The sequence below is a fragment of the Leptonychotes weddellii genome, chromosome 1 (genome assembly GCF_054177405.1).
Source record: "Leptonychotes weddellii isolate Sample4059 chromosome 1, ASM5417740v2, whole genome shotgun sequence".
Taxonomy (NCBI): Eukaryota; Metazoa; Chordata; class Mammalia; order Carnivora; family Phocidae; genus Leptonychotes; species Leptonychotes weddellii.
Genome location: NC_138369.1, coordinates 157,475,004 through 157,492,626, shown reverse-complemented (window position 1 = coordinate 157,492,626; position 17,623 = coordinate 157,475,004). Strand labels below are relative to the sequence as shown.

Genomic DNA, 17,623 nt, shown 5'->3' with positions numbered 1-17,623 from the left:
GTTGCAGCTTATAGGATAGCAGTTTGGGGTTCAAGAATCCATAAGGCATATTTTCTATAAATAAACATCAAAAAAGCTAAATCTCTGAGAAGAATAAAAAGATAAAAATTGTCGCTTCTGATTCAGATTTATTCCTAAATGCATTAATGAAATTCAAAGACACCTCTGGCTCTTAAGTGCAAACAAAAACTATTAAGTTCAAACAAACTATCAGAGCTGATAGTAAGCAGGACATTGGTTAATCAATTTTCTAATTGTTCTTTCTATTGTGATATTCTTTATTTGGCATTATGACTGAAATGTTAAAAAGCTAATAAACAGCCTTTGGAAAAGGAATCTTAAACTAAAAGACCCACGTGCACACTGTGCATGCGTGTGTGTGTCTGTAGATAGAGCAAGAGGGAGAGAAAGATTGAGAGAGAATCACCATTTTATTCCTATTGGTATCTTTGGTTTAAAAATGTACAGTTTGGCTTCTGAGAATAATTATTTTAAAGAAAATAATTCATCAATATTTAAATTGTCTTCTTTTTAAAAGAGTAGGAAAGCTTCTGCAAAAGTTATTGATATAAAATGATTTTTGAAACCAACCAAAAAACTAATTTCTATTTTTGTTGGAGAAGAGAAAGGAATGAAAACTAGAAAAAAATCGGCTATCACACAATAATAAATTTTATCTGCATTCAAGATGCTCCTTAGAAATAGTAAATAAACTCTGATTCAGGCTTGTTTTCACCCGTTTTTCTCTCTGCCTTCGATTGCAAAACCAAACTCTTACTACTTCTTTCTCAAGATTTAGTTCTTCAGCCATTCGCATGATCTCTTGAGAGGAAGGTTTATTCTGTTCTCCAAAATGTCTCTCCAGAGCATCTTTAGCAGCAATACTGAGGGGAGGGATGTAGAGAAGGGTGAGATTATGGTGTTTTAATGATGTGTTGGCAGATCAAAATTAAGTAATACTGAATATCCTAGATATCAACATTAAAATATTGTTTAAAGACTCTGAAAACACTTCCAAAGCTTCAACAAAGCTAAATGTGCAGTCTAGAATATTTAGATGCTTGTTTTATGCAGGGTATCCTGAGAAGTAAGATATTCTGGGCTTTTTATGTTTATCCCACTTTGTGCCACTAGAGGGCACTGACTTCCTAAAAAGGAAATGAGCACTTGTGCAGGCATTTCTAAATGTCCCTCAGAAATCATTAGTTATTTACAATAGACGAACGGTTTAGTGAACTCATCAACCAAAACAGAACCTGTATTTTAGTATTTCCTCTGTAATTTTCATGCAAATTACCAAAAGATCATCCAACAATCTTCCTGGTTTGAAATGCAAGGAATCACATTGGACTTTAAGGAACTGAAACACTGATGAATAGTTTTGCTATTTTTAATAACATAGATACCAAATTGCCAGAGCAAGACATATCTAAAAAGACAGCAGAAATTATCACTCTTTGTAGAAGTGATTGTTTAATTTCTATTTTATCCAAAACTTGTGGAGCAAGTGTTCTTAAATCAAATAACCTACTTTTCCATCAAATGTTAAGAATTACTAGCTCTCCATTTCTCAGTGCTAAATTATTAAGTTATGCTTTTTCACCAATCTTGTTTTTTCAGTGATTCTATTCACATACATTTATGTTATGTTGCACCTATATAATCCTCAAATGCTCTATTTATATTTACATATGTACATATTGTATATATTCCATCTCCTCTATGCATTTTAGTATCTCAAAAGAATACCTTATAGTTGTTCTTCGCTTTCTTTTTCTTTCATTTGCTCCCACTTTTTCATTGTATAAAGCTGTAATGGGGAAAAGAGAAATAATTACAAAAACAAAGTAGGTTCCAAAAAAACTATCACATTTGAGTTTCAAATTTTCTTTGTAAAACAACGCAAAATAAAGTCGCTATACATTTTTGTCTTAAATTTTTGCCTTCCACGTTATTTTATAGTACAAGACCAAGATACAAATGTTAATGCAGAAATATTAACTTTGCAAAGACAACTGTCTATTAGTGATATCCTGACCAAACTATTCTTGGAATACTTGCTTTAAATGCTTTCAAACCTTGCTCTTTCTCCAGCCTTGACATTGGTATGAGTAGATAATTTTATTACATTAGCAATTGCTTATGTACTTACTTGGAAGACGGGTGTGCACAAATGCTCTGGTTACAGTAATATCGGGTCATAAAAATTCATGTGCAATTACTACAGTATGCACAGAACCAGAAAATCTTGATGTGTTAAAAAAAATCATTTCACCACTTCACGCCTCTGCCACATTATCCAGAAAGCTGTCCCTGTGCAGCTTCTTTTCTTACTATATTTACCTTCTCAGTAAACTTATTTTTGCACTTGCATGAGCCTTCCTCTCTTCGGGATGTGAAACATATCTATTTTTCATCGGAAAGAGAAAAAAAACAACTAAACCTCAAACCTCTCCGCTTCAGTGTAAGCCCTAGCTAGCAATGGAAGGCAATTGTTTTTAGGTTAAAACACCACAGAGCCTGTAACTTCAGTACCTCCTACTTGCTCAGCTTCCTCCAGCCATTTCGATAATATTGCTTTTAGCTTGCATGCATTTTTAAAGCTGAGCTGCAGGTTTTCGAATCGGCAGATAGTTGTTTGACTGAATTCAGAGCCGTGCACGGCTGCAAGGGCTTCCCCGACGTTGGTTTGGGTGTATCCTGTGAAAGGGCAGGAAAGACCTGTTAGAGTCAGCTCTTCCAGAAGCATTCATCTTGGCCGGTTATCACAGAAATCGTTGTGTCTTTCTTTGTTAACTATTAGATATTGCTTTTAAGCATATATTCATTGGCAATTTAGAATTGCTTAGTAAGTTCAGCGTAGACTTGTCCGGTACTTTAAAAAATGCTTCTAGTTAATTTTTTCAGAAGTCAAAAGAATTCAGACAGGAACCCCTGCCATTCACGGTATTTAGTGAAATTGGATAGATGTGTCATAAACACTTTATAAGATACTTATAAATTCTTGCTCTCTATTATTAAATATCTGGTGATATATGCTCAACAATATAGTATATTAAATACAATGCATAAATTATATGATGATATATTTTTATCTCAACTGTAAGAGTACAAAATTCAACTATATTGTTAAAAGGTACCAAATAGGGCGCCTGGGTGGCTCAATTGGTTAAGCGACTGCCTTCGGCTCAGGTCATGATCCTGGAGTCCCTGGATCGAGTCCCACATCGGGCTCCCTGCTCGGCAGGGAGTCTGCTTCTCCCTCTGACCCTCTCATGCTCTATCTCATTCTCTGTCTCAAATAAATAAATAAAATCTTAAAAAAAAATAAAAAAATAAAAAAATAAAAAATAAAAAATAAAAGGTACCAAATAAAACTAAGAATTATGCTGACTTTCCCTGAAAACATGTTTATTATGAGACTGTGATCACCCAAATATTTTACATGTATCCCTGAGCACATTTATTATATCGTTTGGTAAAGCTTCTATCTTCAAGCCAAAGATCCTCATAGATTGTCCCATTTTTAGGGTACAAGTTGATTATCAACCATCAACATAGAATTTGAAATATTCACAGCAATATAAATAGTAAACTGAAAATAGTTGTTATAAAGATGCCTACCGCTGTGTTTATTCCATATAGTAACTGCATATTAATTCAGGGCCTAAAGCTATATATCTGTATGCATAAAATGGTTATGTATGATGCCCATCAATAAATATCATTACAAATTTACCTGTGGTTCATTCCACAAGTGCAGAGGGTGGAACCATCATTTTTCAATCCATTTAAAAGATGCACTACTTCATGAATTTAAATCAAGGTTAATTATTACAGTTATTTTATGTTAAAAACACAATTGAATAGAAAGTGTGCAAAGGCTATGAACAGACAGTTCACAGAGAAAGAATTACAAATGACTGTAAACACATGAAATAATGCTTTTCAATCTTCACTCATAAATTTAAAATGAAACCACCAGAGCGCCTGGGTGGCTCAGTCAAGTAAGCATCGGACTCTTGATTTCAGCTCAGATCATGATCTCAGGGTCATGAGACCGTGAGATTGAGCTCCACGTGGGGCTCTGCCCTGGGTGTGGAGCCTGCTTAAGATTCTCTGTCTCCCTCTTTCCCACCACTCTCTCTCATGTGTGTTCTCTCTCTTCCCCTCTCAAGAAAAACAAAAAACAAACAAACAAAAAAACAACAAAACAAAAAAACTACCATGGGGACCACTTTGACTTATCTGATTTGCAAAGATCCAAAAGATTAAGTCATAGTTTTCCTTCAATAATTTATTTATTCTCTGTGCTGCCAGTCACTGTTCTAAGTGCTGAGGGATATGTCTTTAAGGAAAAATAAAAATAAAGAAAAAACTCCTGCTTTCAGAAAGATTATATTCTAAGGAGTTTGCCAAGAGACACTCATGGCGGTGGTAAAACTTGGCACAACCTTTATATAGACCAATTTGACAACATCTATCAGAATTACAAATATACAGGCAGAAATCGTGCCTTTAACATTTGTCCTACATGTATATAGGTACAAAATGGCATTTATGGAGTGAATCATGGTAGGATTGTTTTTAACAATGTGAGATTGGAGACCACCTAAATTTATCATCAGTATGGGACTGGTTAAATAATCATGAGGGGCGCCTGGGTGGCTCAGTCGTTAAGCATCTGCCTTCGGCTCAGGTCATGATCCCAGGGTCCTGGGATCGAGCCCCGCATCGGGCTCCCTGCTCCGCGGGAAGCCTGCTTCTCCCTCTCCCTCTCCCCCTGCTGGTGTTCCCTCTCTCACTGTCTCTTTCTCTGTCAAATAAATAAATAAAACCTTTAAAAAAAATAATAATAATATATTCATGAAATGGAATTTGATAGGCCCATTTTTAAAAACATCTGACGAGATCGGGCGCATTCAGGGTGGTATGGCCGTAGACCCATTTTTAAAAACATCTGTAAAAATTAATAAGGAAAGCTCTATTAAATAAATAGTTAAAAAATCTGTATGGAGAAAATATGTATTTGCTTATATGTGTAAACGGTATCTCTGGAAGAAAGCAAAGAAACCAACAACATTGATAAACAGGAAAGACAAACAAAGGATACATTTCACTTACACACTTTATGCCTTTGAATCATCTGAATGGCTCATCTACTCAAAAGTTCAGATAAAACAGGGAGAAAAACAAGTACTTCAAAGTTAATCTTGAGGTAGGCAAGTTGAAAAAATATCAATTTAAAAACCTATGTATTTAGGATATTAAGAATTAACAAGGGAATAAAGGGGGTTTTTTTTTGTAGGATTTTCATAATTTCATTAACTTAAATCCACAGCACAGATGTAGAATAAGTGTCTTGGACTTCTGAGCAGAGTGTAACAGACTGAACAGTAATATCGTAAGGATTTGCAAACCAAGTTGTATGCCCGTTACTCTTAAAAAGTGCATACCTAACTTAATTCTTCTCACTTTAAATTCGTTGGCAAACTTCTCAAGTTCTCGGATTTCCGGAGAATCCATGTCTATTGGTTCTTCAACCAATTTACTTTTCCGCCTGAGTTCCTGCTTGAAATCAGTGACAGCGGGGTCCTCTGCCAGAAGAGGCTGGGGCAGGGGAGGGAAGCCATGACTCAAGGTATGGTCAGGAAACTTATAAAGACAAGGGGTTAAGCTACCTGTGAATAAACACAGAAAGAAAAGGGCCATTTGTAATTATCCCCCATTTTTATACAAGCAAAAGTTTTGCACCTTAGAACCTATTATTCCCCTGCAAGCCGTCACGATTCTAAAAGGTTAACTGACGTTCTGCCATCTCAAACAGAAGTCAGAGTAGCTTAGTATAAATGTGATTATTTCTATTCCACCTTCCTCGGAGCAGTGAAGACAAAAATAATGCCAAAGGAAAAAAAGCAGGGAATTGCAAATAATTAAAATAGAAATAGGCCAATTCTCTCAGAAGTGTGTTTTCCATTATTTCGATTTCTCTTAAAAAGACACCTGTTCCTGTGAATCTGAGGTTCAACTGAAACCTGGATGTATATTTCGATCTGTTTTAATTCATTACACAAATAATCTGTGTTGTTTATTATCATCAAGGCATACAGTTAAGTGTTATGCTGGGAAGTTTTCTTAGGATTCGAAAACTGATTTTACAATATTAAGAAGCACCACTGTTTTATCAGCCAATGCTGAATTTCAAGGGGAAATAATCATGTCTTTTTAAAAACTTAATGAAGGCAGGTAAAAAGAAAATTATGAGAACATAAAATACACTAATATGCTTAAATAGATTCAAAGAGTGACTAGACAAAAGGTAATTTTTAAAGTTCTATTAAAAAGCATCAAAATTTCTTGAAAAGTATACAATAAATGGAATCATTTCTTGATTATTATTTAAGAAGCAAAAATAAGTGGCAGGAAGGGTGCAATTCTAGATATGATGGGCATTCACCCATAAATGATGAAGCATTAGATCAATTGATTGGGTTAAATGATAAATTACCAAAAAATATCTAATCTTTTAAAAATTGCTTCCAGATTTCATTCTTCACTAGAAGAGTTTCTCAATTGGGGAGCATGAGTGAGAGGATAGCATAAGCCAAATTTCCACACATTTTGTTTGTTTTCCTCATCAATACATCACTTTTTTATTGGAAGAGATTTCACTTCAATTTATATTAAATGACACATATAACCAAGACATTTTGATATAAATAAAACATTTTGTAATTAATAATTTTTCTTATGATTATAAATAAATATTTAAACTAAAAATAAATTGTTATAGAATATACGCAATAATCATTCTTGAAAACACTGGAAAAACATATCAAGTTTATGCTACCTATTATTTCTCTATAAATATATTCACAAATCAAAGACAGGAGTAATAATGTAGTTTACCAGAATATATAAATCTTACATTAATATATCAATACGTAATGACCAAAGAATAGTGTAAGTCAGCAAATTGTTGGCTTGTATTATTTATATGACAATATGTAATTATAAAGTGTACCCCTCTCCAATAGACTCTTTTTTTTTTTCCTTGAAGCAAAGCAAATATACAAGTGAGGGGTTAAACAAAATAGCATAAAATAAATTTAGCTGCTGTGAAAAATATTTGAAAGAAACTATTCCTGTCTAAAAAAATCCATGCTACTTTTACAAACCAAAATTATCGTTTTATTTTTTAAAGTCAGTTAATCGTCCATTTTATGCTTTAGTGGGTAGTATATTGATCAGACTAGATAACATTTTTAAAAGCAGTTTTATCAATTTTTAATTTATTACATAGTTCCATTTTTGAAAATGGTTATTAATTTTGGGGGTTATTTTTAGCTTTCTATTACTTTTGGATTTCTGCTAGTTGAAGTAAAAGAAAAGACTAACCTACATTAAAAGAACACTGATGACATTTATTTCAGCATTTACTTGATATTTATCTCAAGACTTTGTTTTCAGTTAGGCTTTCAGAGTTGGATGTTAGATATATTAAAATCTTCACTTCCTTCATCATTCAAAAATACCACATGTCACTTAAGACACTTAATGATGAAATATTCTAAGAGTAAAAGCAGTGAGCAAAAATTAGGCTGCTGGGTTTTTCCTCTTTCTTACTATATTAATTTTTTTAATTGAAGTATAGTTGACACACAGTGTTACCTTAGTTTCACGTGTACACCATAGTGATTGAACAAGCCTGTATGTTACGCTCTGCCTGCTTTAAGTATGGCTACCATCCATCATCAAATGATGCTGTTACGGTGTCATGGACTGTGGTCCCTGGGCTCTACCTTTCATCCGTGTGACTTATTCACTCCATAACCAGAAGCCTGTATCTCCCACTCCCCTTCACCCATTTTGCCCATTTCTCTACCCATTTTCCTCTGGCACCATCAGTTTGTTCTTTATATTTATGGGTCTGTTTCTATTTTGTTTGTTCATTTTTGTTTGTTTTTTTAGATCCCACATATAAATGAACTCATATGGTATTTGCCTGTCTCTGACTTATTTCACTTAACATAATACACTCTAAGTCCATCCATGTTGTCACAAATGGCCATTTTATTTATTTGTTTGTTTGTTTATTTATTTTAGGGAGGAGGGGCAGAGGAAGAGGGAGAGAGAAAATCTTAAGCAGGCTGCATGCCCAGCATGGAGCCCGACATGGGGCTCCAACTCACAACACCGAGATCAAGACCTGAGCTGAAATCAAGAGTTGGACGCTTAACTGACTGAGCCAGCTAGGTGCCCCCATCTCATTCTTTATTTAAGGCTGAGTAATATCTCACTGCATATGTATGTGCAGACTGCTGCTTGATTTTGCACATTTAATGTACTTTAAAGCACTTTACTCATTTAACCTATGTCAAATTATTTTTATTGTCCATAAGTAATTTGTTATATATCTTTTATATGATAAGCCATAAGTTCTGAATTTGTTAGCAATCTTGGTCATTATTTTCAATTTTTCTTTCTGACCATAGTCACACACCACAACAAGTCTTCCATGTGATACTTGGTCCTGTGTTCATTTCACATTTGTCATCTTCTTAGCCTTATGTAAGTAAGTTAGAAAGAATATTTTTTTTATTCACCATTTAAAATTTAGAAAATTTAAGTAAAAGGCAATAACCTCCCTTGGGTGCCACAATGAATCAACCATACAGTTGAAACCAGAACTGAAGTCCAGTGAACATTGCAATAAACCACATCAAAACAAACACCTCGTTCATTTTTCTGGCAGTCTGTAAACCAGATGACTTTCCTTTAAAGACATCTGCAGTTTAAACACATTTGGCTACATTAAACAGATACTTTCAGACAAAAAATATTATAATTATTAAAATCTTAGAAGACAGTCACCTCTATTTCTGGAAAATTATAAAGATAGTTTATACATTATAAATGCTCTGGGGAAAAAAATCAACTTTTAAAAAATAAATTTGAACACGAGTCCATGAAAAATGCACAGGAGATACCATGTTCCGACGATTGGCAGCCAGAGCAAAGAGGAAAACATGATGTGTGATATGTTTGTACTCTTCATTCAGTGAATATATCCACAGTTATCCACACAGACATGGTTTTCCTGGAGTTAACCTGGAGCTAACCTTAAACAGAAATTCATAATGACAGTCCCAGACACAGCCAAACAAACTGTGGTATCTATCATGTGATCTTGTATTTGGGGGAGAGTAGAGAGTGAGTGGTATGGTATCTATGGCAAGATATTTTCAAAATCTTTCTAAGGCACGAAATAGGAAGAAGATAAAAGAAGCGGGGAGTCCTGTGCAGCAGAGTTCTCATGAACAATTTCCAAAACATTGATAAAGCAAAACTGTCTGTGAGCCTAGAGAAGCCCCCAGCTAGAGAGCTGGGACGTGTTTGCACATTATATACAGCCCAAAGTATATTTTCACATTGTAGATTAATCCACCAAAGCCTTTCTAAATTGCTGTGTATATATTTCCGTGTGGCAGAAGTGGGAGAAGAGGTAAATCTTCTAAAACTGGCAATGGGGAGGCAAAGGTGGCTGGCCCAACCCACTGTGGCATGGGGCAAATCGCTCTTCGGGAGCACGTGGTCCTGCCTGCAGCTAACTGCCAACATCTCTGAGGTCATGCACCTGAAGCCTTAAGAGAACACACAGGGAAAGCAGAGGCGTACAGTAAAATACACCATCTTGCTGGAGATAGGCAAAAGAATGTGTATTTGAATATTTCCATGTATTTCTTTTTCATCACACAAGACAATGCGAAGCAAACCATAAATGTGAATTGTGATCTTTTCTCTTTTGTGCACGGGTAAATCCCATCCATTTACAACAGGGATCCTCTGCCTGGTGTACTTTACTTGGAACACAGCCACGCACATTTGTTTACACATCGCCTATAGCTGCTTTCCTGCTGTAGTGACTGAATTGAGTCATTGAGAGACTAAGGAAACTTAGGGAAAATACCTCATGTTACTGCTACTGGACAGCCTTTTCTTATTCAGAGATAAAAAATCTTCAGAATCAATTCTCCCCTCAGAGTCAACATAATCAGAACTAGTTAGGGGGAAACAAAATGAAGGAGGAGGAGAGGTGGGGCGGGGAAGGGGAGGGGGAGGAGGGAGAGGAGAAAAAAGGAGAAAGAAGAAGAAAGGAGAAAAAGGAAGTGGGAGGGAGGAAGAAGGAGAATGAGGAGGAGGAGGAGGAGGCGAAAGAAGGATGAAGAGGAAGGCGAAAGATGGAGGAGGAGCAGGGGAAGGAGGAGAAAGAGGAGAAGGAGAAGAAGAAAGAAAATAATTTAAGAATAAGAGATGGACTCCAAAGTTGACTATTTCTCCATGTCAACCATCAACCTGATTTCTGTTGCTTTGTGCGTAAGTGCCCTCGGTGGAGAGGGCACTTTCAGTCATAATTATCTTTTCTCTTATTACCCACTTCCCATTAAAAAATAAAACAACAACAGAAAATGGACATTCGTCTTCGTGGTTAATTCCCCAAACTCCGCTATTTTGCATTTCTCTTAAAATTAATTTTTAAACGAGGACTCTCACACCTCATCTTGGTTTGGCCATTATATAATGTGACCTGGCTGGGTTTAGCACTCATCCCTGTGTGGCTGATGATGCGCTGTTTCCACAGGAGGGCGGGCGGGGTGGGCAGCCCCCTGAGTATGTTTTCTAGCTTCACCCGGCTTCAGAAACCGGAGAACAGAAACAATTTCAGATACCCAAGAATTAGAGTTTTGAGGGTTTCTGTTGCTGTTGTTACTTTATGTTGTGTTTACCTAGAAGAGCTTTTCAGGAGCATTTTTAATTCACTGTAGGCTGTTGAATTATCTAAATTCTCAGGAGTAAAGGCACAGAAGGCATTTAGTTGCAAGTGTATCTAAAGAGAAGATCATAGGAAAACCAGATCGAGTTGGTACAAATCTGCCACAATTCAACTTCAATAGAGTGGTGGCACTCACCACAACTCAGATATGAAGAGACTGAACCTATTTACAACAACGTGGATGGAACTAGAAGGAATTATGCTAAGCGAAATAAGAAAGACAATTATCATATGATCTCACTGATATGAGGAATTTGAGAAACAAGACAGAGGATCATAGCGGAAAGGAGAGAAAAATGAAACAAGACGAAACCAGAGAGGGAGACAAACCATAAGAGACTCTTAATCTCAGGAAACAAACTGAGGTTTGCTGGAGTGGTGGGGGGTGGGAGGGATGGGGTAGCTGGGGATGGACATTGGGGAGGGTATGTGCCATGGTGAGCGCTGTGAATTGTGTAAGACTGATGAATCACAGACCTGTACCTCTGAAACAAATAATACATTATATGTTAATAATAAAATAATAACATATTAATAAATAAAGAAATAGAAAGTGAAGCACAGGGTGTACGTTTAAAAAAAGAGAGAGAGAGAGACTGAAAGAGAAGTTAAGTGACTTGAACAACGTTTGTAATCAGTTCATGGTGCGGCTAATTCATTGCTTCCAATTAGTCATTCTTTTTGGTGTGCCCACACCTGGACTATAAGACACAGTGGATTCATCCGATAATTGCAAAGTCTTCTCTACCAACGTTAACAAAATATTAGCTATAGCTCTTCCCTTCCACTGGGTTATTCATTTAATGCAATGCTCAAGCTAAATGTAAGCATCAGAGTATGGGTTATAAGAGGACCACATTAAAATAAAGCAATTTCATATGTTTTGAAATATAGGTCTTCCTTTAGCTTTTCTTTCATATGGCATGTGTGACAATGAACCTGTCTTTGTTGTAGATGATAAGATGCTTCTGTGAATTGTGTGGAAGTGGCTGATTTGATGAATGCCTTGAGACTTCTCAGAAAATTCTAATGACATTAGCCAGGTTTCTCTTGTGTATTTTATACCTTTGCTCTCTTATATTTGAATTCCTGTGTTTTATAACTCAGTTTGTGTAGCTTCTCTGGGGATAACGACAGGAGAGTGCAGATTCTCTGAGGTTTAATCTGCTATGATGCAAATACTCATACTAAGCATATATCAAAATAGTGACATTCTAACAAATAATAAAGCATATCACTCTCAAAAAATATTCAAATATAATCTCTATGCTTGCCATGGTGAGTTTTTCTTTCAGTGAAAACATATATTTACTTTTAAGACTATCACCATAGTTCAAATGTATGTATCACCATACATTCAAATCTTAGGATAACCATTTTTGCTCCTCATAGTACTAACCCAGGCTTTGGATCCTTTTAAAGGGCTCTTCTGGGAGCCTTTCCTTTTCGACTGCAGTGAGGAAGAGGGTTTGCTGAGTGCCTGCTGAGGGGACTTGTCAATATAGCCCAAGCTGCCCATGGACTCTCACTGTGAACCTGGGCCCAGAAACCAGAAACATGTTAGAATTCTCAGGCCAGCTGCAGATTCACTAGGCTAGTAGCCAGTGGCCTTGATCTGGTGGGAAGGGAGGTGGTAGCAAAAACCATCTTGAAGTATCTGGGGGGTGCCTGGGTGGCTCAGTCAGTTAAGTGTCCAACTCTTGATTTTGGCTCAGGTCATGACTCAGGACTGAGATAGAGCCCTACATGAGGCTCCGCACTGGGCATGGAGCCTGCTTAAGATTCTCTTTCCGTCTCCCTCTGCCCCTCTCCCACCAACCCCCTTCTCTCTTTTTCTCTCTCCCTCTCTTAAAAAAAAAAAAAAAAAAAAAGGTATTTGGTCTGTGGCTGATGTTATCTTTGTGCTAACCTTAATCAATTGCTGCCTGTCGCTGGGTTTAGAAAGCGCCTAAAGTTGGACCTGGGTTTGTGGGAAACACTGTGAATGAACAGCAAGGACTCCCCTCCAAGAGACAGCAGCACGTGGCCATGTGCTTGTCATTTCCTATCTTCATAATCAAAACGCGGCGTGGGCCACACGAAGCATGCTGCCTTCACCCCCAGCGGCTTACATGCACATTTTACTGTTTTTATAATGAAAGTAGTTTATCATCAACAAGGACTGTTCTCATTAACCATGAATACTTATTAAGTATTAAATATATGAATCATAAATGATCAGTTTTCAAAAGGGAAAAATATGGTTGTCCCTATTTCGTAATTATTAAAATAAGAGATGCTCGGATTTACCGGTAATCGTTATGAACATCAGTCTTCATTTTACCATCAAGGTGAGGATACTAGTTTATTCAAAATGCTGTGTGGTAGGATGTAAGTGAAGCTAATTTGTTCTGGAATATTTTATTTTAAAGTTTTAGTGTTTTATTTAGTGTCAAACTGAAAAATATGGAGAAGTTAAATGTCAGTGAACTATTTTTTTGTTCAATTTTATTTCAAATTTATAGTCATAAGTCTGTGTTTTTTTCTATCACTTATTATGAATGATAACTAGACACAGCAGTGAGAAAAGATATGATTCCTTTATCTAAAGCGTCTCCCTCTCTCTCTCTCTCACACACACACACACACTCTTATTTTCTCACACAGAGACCCAGTAGTTTATTGTCACCCATCAGGTTTCTCTCCCTGCTGCAGTAATGAACATAAAAGATCAAAGAATAGCTAAAAAAAAATATGTAAACAAAATTGTGTACTTTATTAAACCATCAAAATTTTTTTCTGGCCATATCCTAAACTTAAGTCATAAGGTCTGTTCTGAATGGATTAGGTCAGATTTTCCTCTTCCTTAAGGAACATGTTATCACTGCTTTCATACAAGCATCAATAAATAATTAACCTTGATCTAGTGACGCTTTATTTATCTGGAGGAGAAACATAAGTAACTTCAACTCTTCAATCTCATTTAAGACTAAAAACAACTGTGAGCTGCCAAAACTTCAAATGACTATCACTAAAGCCACCGCAACTGACTCTTAGCTTTCAATGTCTTATTTATCTTTATGGATCAAATGTCCAGAAGAAATATTACAGTGAGGGAGATGTTTTATAAATCTGTGCTGTCTGCTTTGATAGCCACATGAGGTTAGTGAGCACTTGAAATGCGGCTAGTGCAATTGAGGAACTCAATTTTAAATTTGACCTTATTTTAGCTAATTTATGCTTAAATTTAAATAATTTAGGGGAAGGGAGGGAAAACTGAAAGGGAAGAGATCAGAGAGGGAGGCAAATCATATGACACTCTTGACTCCCGGAAACAAACAGGGTTGCTGGACGGGAGGTGGTTGGAGGGATGGGGTAACTGGGTGATGGGCACAAGGAGGGCATGTGATGTGGTGAGCACTGGGTGTTATTCGAACCTAATGAATCATTGAACACTATATCAAAAACTAATGATGAACTATATGTTGGCTAATTGAATTTAAATAAAAAATTTAAATAACCACATGAGGTTAGTCACTACCTTATTATTACTATATCGAGCCCACCGGTAACATTAAGTGACAATCAGCAGTTTGGTAGTCGTCAATTAGAGTAAAAAATCATACAAAGCAAACAGAAGAGTTAAGCATAGAAGTTCAGGGTTATGGAGAACAGGGGCAATCAGGTTTAACCATTATGGTCACTGAAGGCATCCCATATCAGGGAACATTTTGATAAGCAGTGGTTTACCAGCAATTCCCAAGTTAAGAGATGAGAATTTCATGATATTCTCTGGTCAAGATTCTCTCAGACCCAAGAATCCATCTAAGTGTCCCCAAACTCAATCTCATATATGCAGACAATTTTTCTTACCTGCCATCACTCCATAGGTCGATGGCTGGTTTCCATAATGACAGGAAGGAACAGAATAATGAAGTCCTGTTGCTGTGTTTCCCAATGTTGTCACCAAGAAATATGCACGCAAACATTTAGGAGTTTGGATCAAAGACAAAATAGACGGGACTGGTAAGAAAATGTATGAGGATTCAAGACACATTCATTTCATTGCAAAAATACACATTTATATGGCAGTAATTTGTTTTCACTTGGGGGAAATTCTCTGATGAGTAGGTTAAAAGCAGGAATCAAAGTTTGTCTCAGGTGATCAGATTGTCACAGATCATCAGTGTGGATGATAGCATTCATTAACTATGCTCTGCCCTGTGAAGGGCTGACTGACCAGTTTGGATGTTGGCCAGTTGGGAGTTGCAGAATTCTTGTAGGTTCCATCTCACATAGACATTACAATAAACTGACTAGAAGAATAATCTCTTTAAATTCTTGTGTAATACGGTATTATATAGTGGTCTTTCTCTGGAAGAATGAATACAGAAATCAACTCTTGAACAATCTTTACTTCTGCTTATTCTCCTAACAAATTTCATCCATCAAAGAGAAAATGGCCAAGCAACTAGCTTCTAATTGGATACAATCTTAAAAATCCCAGTAAATTCAGAGGTTTATGAAAAATAAGTGATGGTGTATGACGCATTTATGTTGATGTTGAAACCAAGAGGTGGTAGGTTTTCTGCATGCACACAATCAGTTCAACAATTACAATAATAAAGCTGGCCAAAAAAAAATTAATTGTTGAACGACTTGAGATCTATAAAGGTTGAACCCGGTATATAAACATAACCATTCATAAATAGTTGCTTGCCTTGTGTAATCAATGTATATTATGAAAGTAAATTTAAATTACAAAATTTTTATCAAGATTTAAACATGAATCACCAAGTTGACTAAGAGTTTGGGTATTGACAATAAAACCATGGTTTCTTTATGTATTTTATTTTCTCATTTTTCCTTCACATCCTGAATATAATGGTGGGTTTTCATAAATATAATATAATCATAAATCCTTGAATAAATATGAGCTATTATAAAGTATAGAATTAGAATCCTTTGAAAATATTGAGATACAATACAGTGTTTAAAGACATGAGGTCACCTCAGAAAGCAAAACATTTTCTACTATTGATAAATCTTCAATATTTTAAAATATCTGCACAAATTTTCATTTTATAATTAGCATGTGGAAAGAACTGAAGTCATTCTACATTATAATGATTACATGTAAAAATCTTACTATGCAATCTAAAATTAAACAAATAAACAAGAAACACATGTAATATCCAAGTATTCTTCTCATTATAAGCAATATTTCTAGTTTCTTACCTAGTAATTTATAATTTCATGGAAAAATGATAAAATCAATGCTATTATCATGTATTTAAATACTATTATTTAAGTATCTATTTAGAATAGATATATCTATTATTTAAAATACAGTTACGTGATCATTGTTTAAATTTATTTATAGTACATATTTTTAGTTAAAATACTTTATTATATTTTCTAAAAACTATGTTTGGGGAAACTCCCATTATTGTCTTTTTATTTAAATTATGAGAGTCTTTGGTAGATGAAAAAAAAAATAAATAACCCTCTACATTAATGATTTCACCCAAATCCAGATAACTACTTTCTAGATTTTAAAAATTCAGCTGCAGATTAATCCAAACTTACATATGAAATAAATTTACTCAATTCAAGACTCTGTCTATTTATAAAGCTACTTTAAAAAACTTTGCTACCACATAAAGGACACATTAGCAACACATACCTATTTGATTACATTTGAGACAATATATTCAAATTTTCAAGCTTATTTTTTATGTTAGAAAGTTACATAAGAAAATATTAAAACTCGGTTAGAGAGATTGAAGTCTCTTCAGAACTCAGTTTTAAGATATTTTAACTCAGTTTGTGGGCTCTAAATGCTACATATTGTTTCTAGCCTTGATTTTTGAGTTTTGAGTTATGCTAAAAATATTTGTTAATATCACTTAATTATATTATTCTTTGAAATCCATTGTTGTTGGTATTGGGAATCATTTAGTTGTGTTTACTAGAAGGTATATGGCTGCTTTTAGACATAGTAAAACCAAATAAATCTTTAAGATAAAAAAGTAACACCTTTTAAACACTAAATTATTTAGGCTATTTCTTTAGTTTTATTCCTTACCCATAAAATGTTTACATAAAAATGCTTTTTGGATTAAAAACACCCAGACTCACTGTTTACTTTGGTAGAAAATAGATCTTCTTTATAATAAAACCAACAATTGAAATTATTATGCTTAATAATATTCTTTAAAAATGTCTTAGGTAGTTTGGCTTTTTAAAATATCCTTCATATTTAACTTTAGACGAATTGAAATGAAGGAGAAAACAAAAGAAGCAAAGAGATTCTAAGCTAACAAGATTCAAAGCATCTGTCCTGCAACGGCCCGGCCACACGCAGACTGGTATCGGAGTCCGTACCTGTGGACATCACGTTGGTGGGATGGTTAGAGACTGGGAGGCACTCAGCAGCGCTGTGGTGCATGATCAAAGGCAGAGTTGCAGAAGCCTCAGAATTCAGAGGTATAAAGGTATCAGCCGAAGTAAAAGGTTGGCAACTCATTCCCACAAGACAGTAGAAAACTGAGGAGAACTGCTACTCCCCAAATCAGAGTTTTATTCTATTACTGTTTCAAAGGGCCGTTTCAAATCACACTACCTGCATAATACATCAGGAAGGCCCTGGAGCACCAGGAGGGCGCGTGCTTGGTACTTATGCTGCAGGGAAATCCCTTTATACATGTTAATCGTCTTTTCCCAGGGGTATTGCTTTATCAATCTGAACCGTCTTCCTTCTCACCCAAACATAATCCATGCCCAAGAGGGAACCTGGTTCTGGGGTAT

At 35.6% G+C, this 17,623-nt stretch overlaps 1 protein-coding gene across 2 annotated transcripts; it reads right to left on the bottom strand.

Annotated features, from left to right (window-relative positions):
* Positions 1-673: 673 nt before the first annotated feature.
* Positions 674-17,342, bottom strand: POU1F1 (POU class 1 homeobox 1). 2 transcript variants are annotated; one of them, XM_006726995.3, is made up of 6 exons: positions 17,201-17,342; positions 14,687-14,836; positions 5,457-5,681; positions 2,536-2,700; positions 1,750-1,810; positions 674-884 (listed from the first exon to the last, which is right to left on the bottom strand). In XM_006726995.3, exons 1-6 carry the CDS (start codon positions 17,340-17,342, stop codon positions 674-676), a joined length of 954 nt encoding a protein of 317 aa, XP_006727058.1. The 2 variants fall into 2 exon arrangements, with proteins under 2 accessions (XP_006727058.1, XP_006727059.1); XM_006726996.2 differs by having other exon boundaries at positions 14,687-14,758.
* Between the last annotated feature and the right edge of the window lie 281 nt (positions 17,343-17,623).

Excerpts from the sequence above, each read along its gene's own strand:
- POU1F1 (XM_006726995.3), bottom strand. The coding sequence starts at position 17,342 with ATGAGTTGCCAACCTTTTACTTCGGCTGATACCTTTATACCTCTGAAT. Across the intron at positions 5,682-14,686 it reads GACCTATGGAGTGATGGCAG|GTAGCTTAACCCCTTGTCTT; the intron begins GTAAGAAAAATT and ends GTTTATTCACAG. Across the intron at positions 2,701-5,456 it reads AGTGAGAAGAATTAAGTTAG|GATACACCCAAACCAACGTC; the intron begins GTATGCACTTTT and ends GCCCTTTCACAG.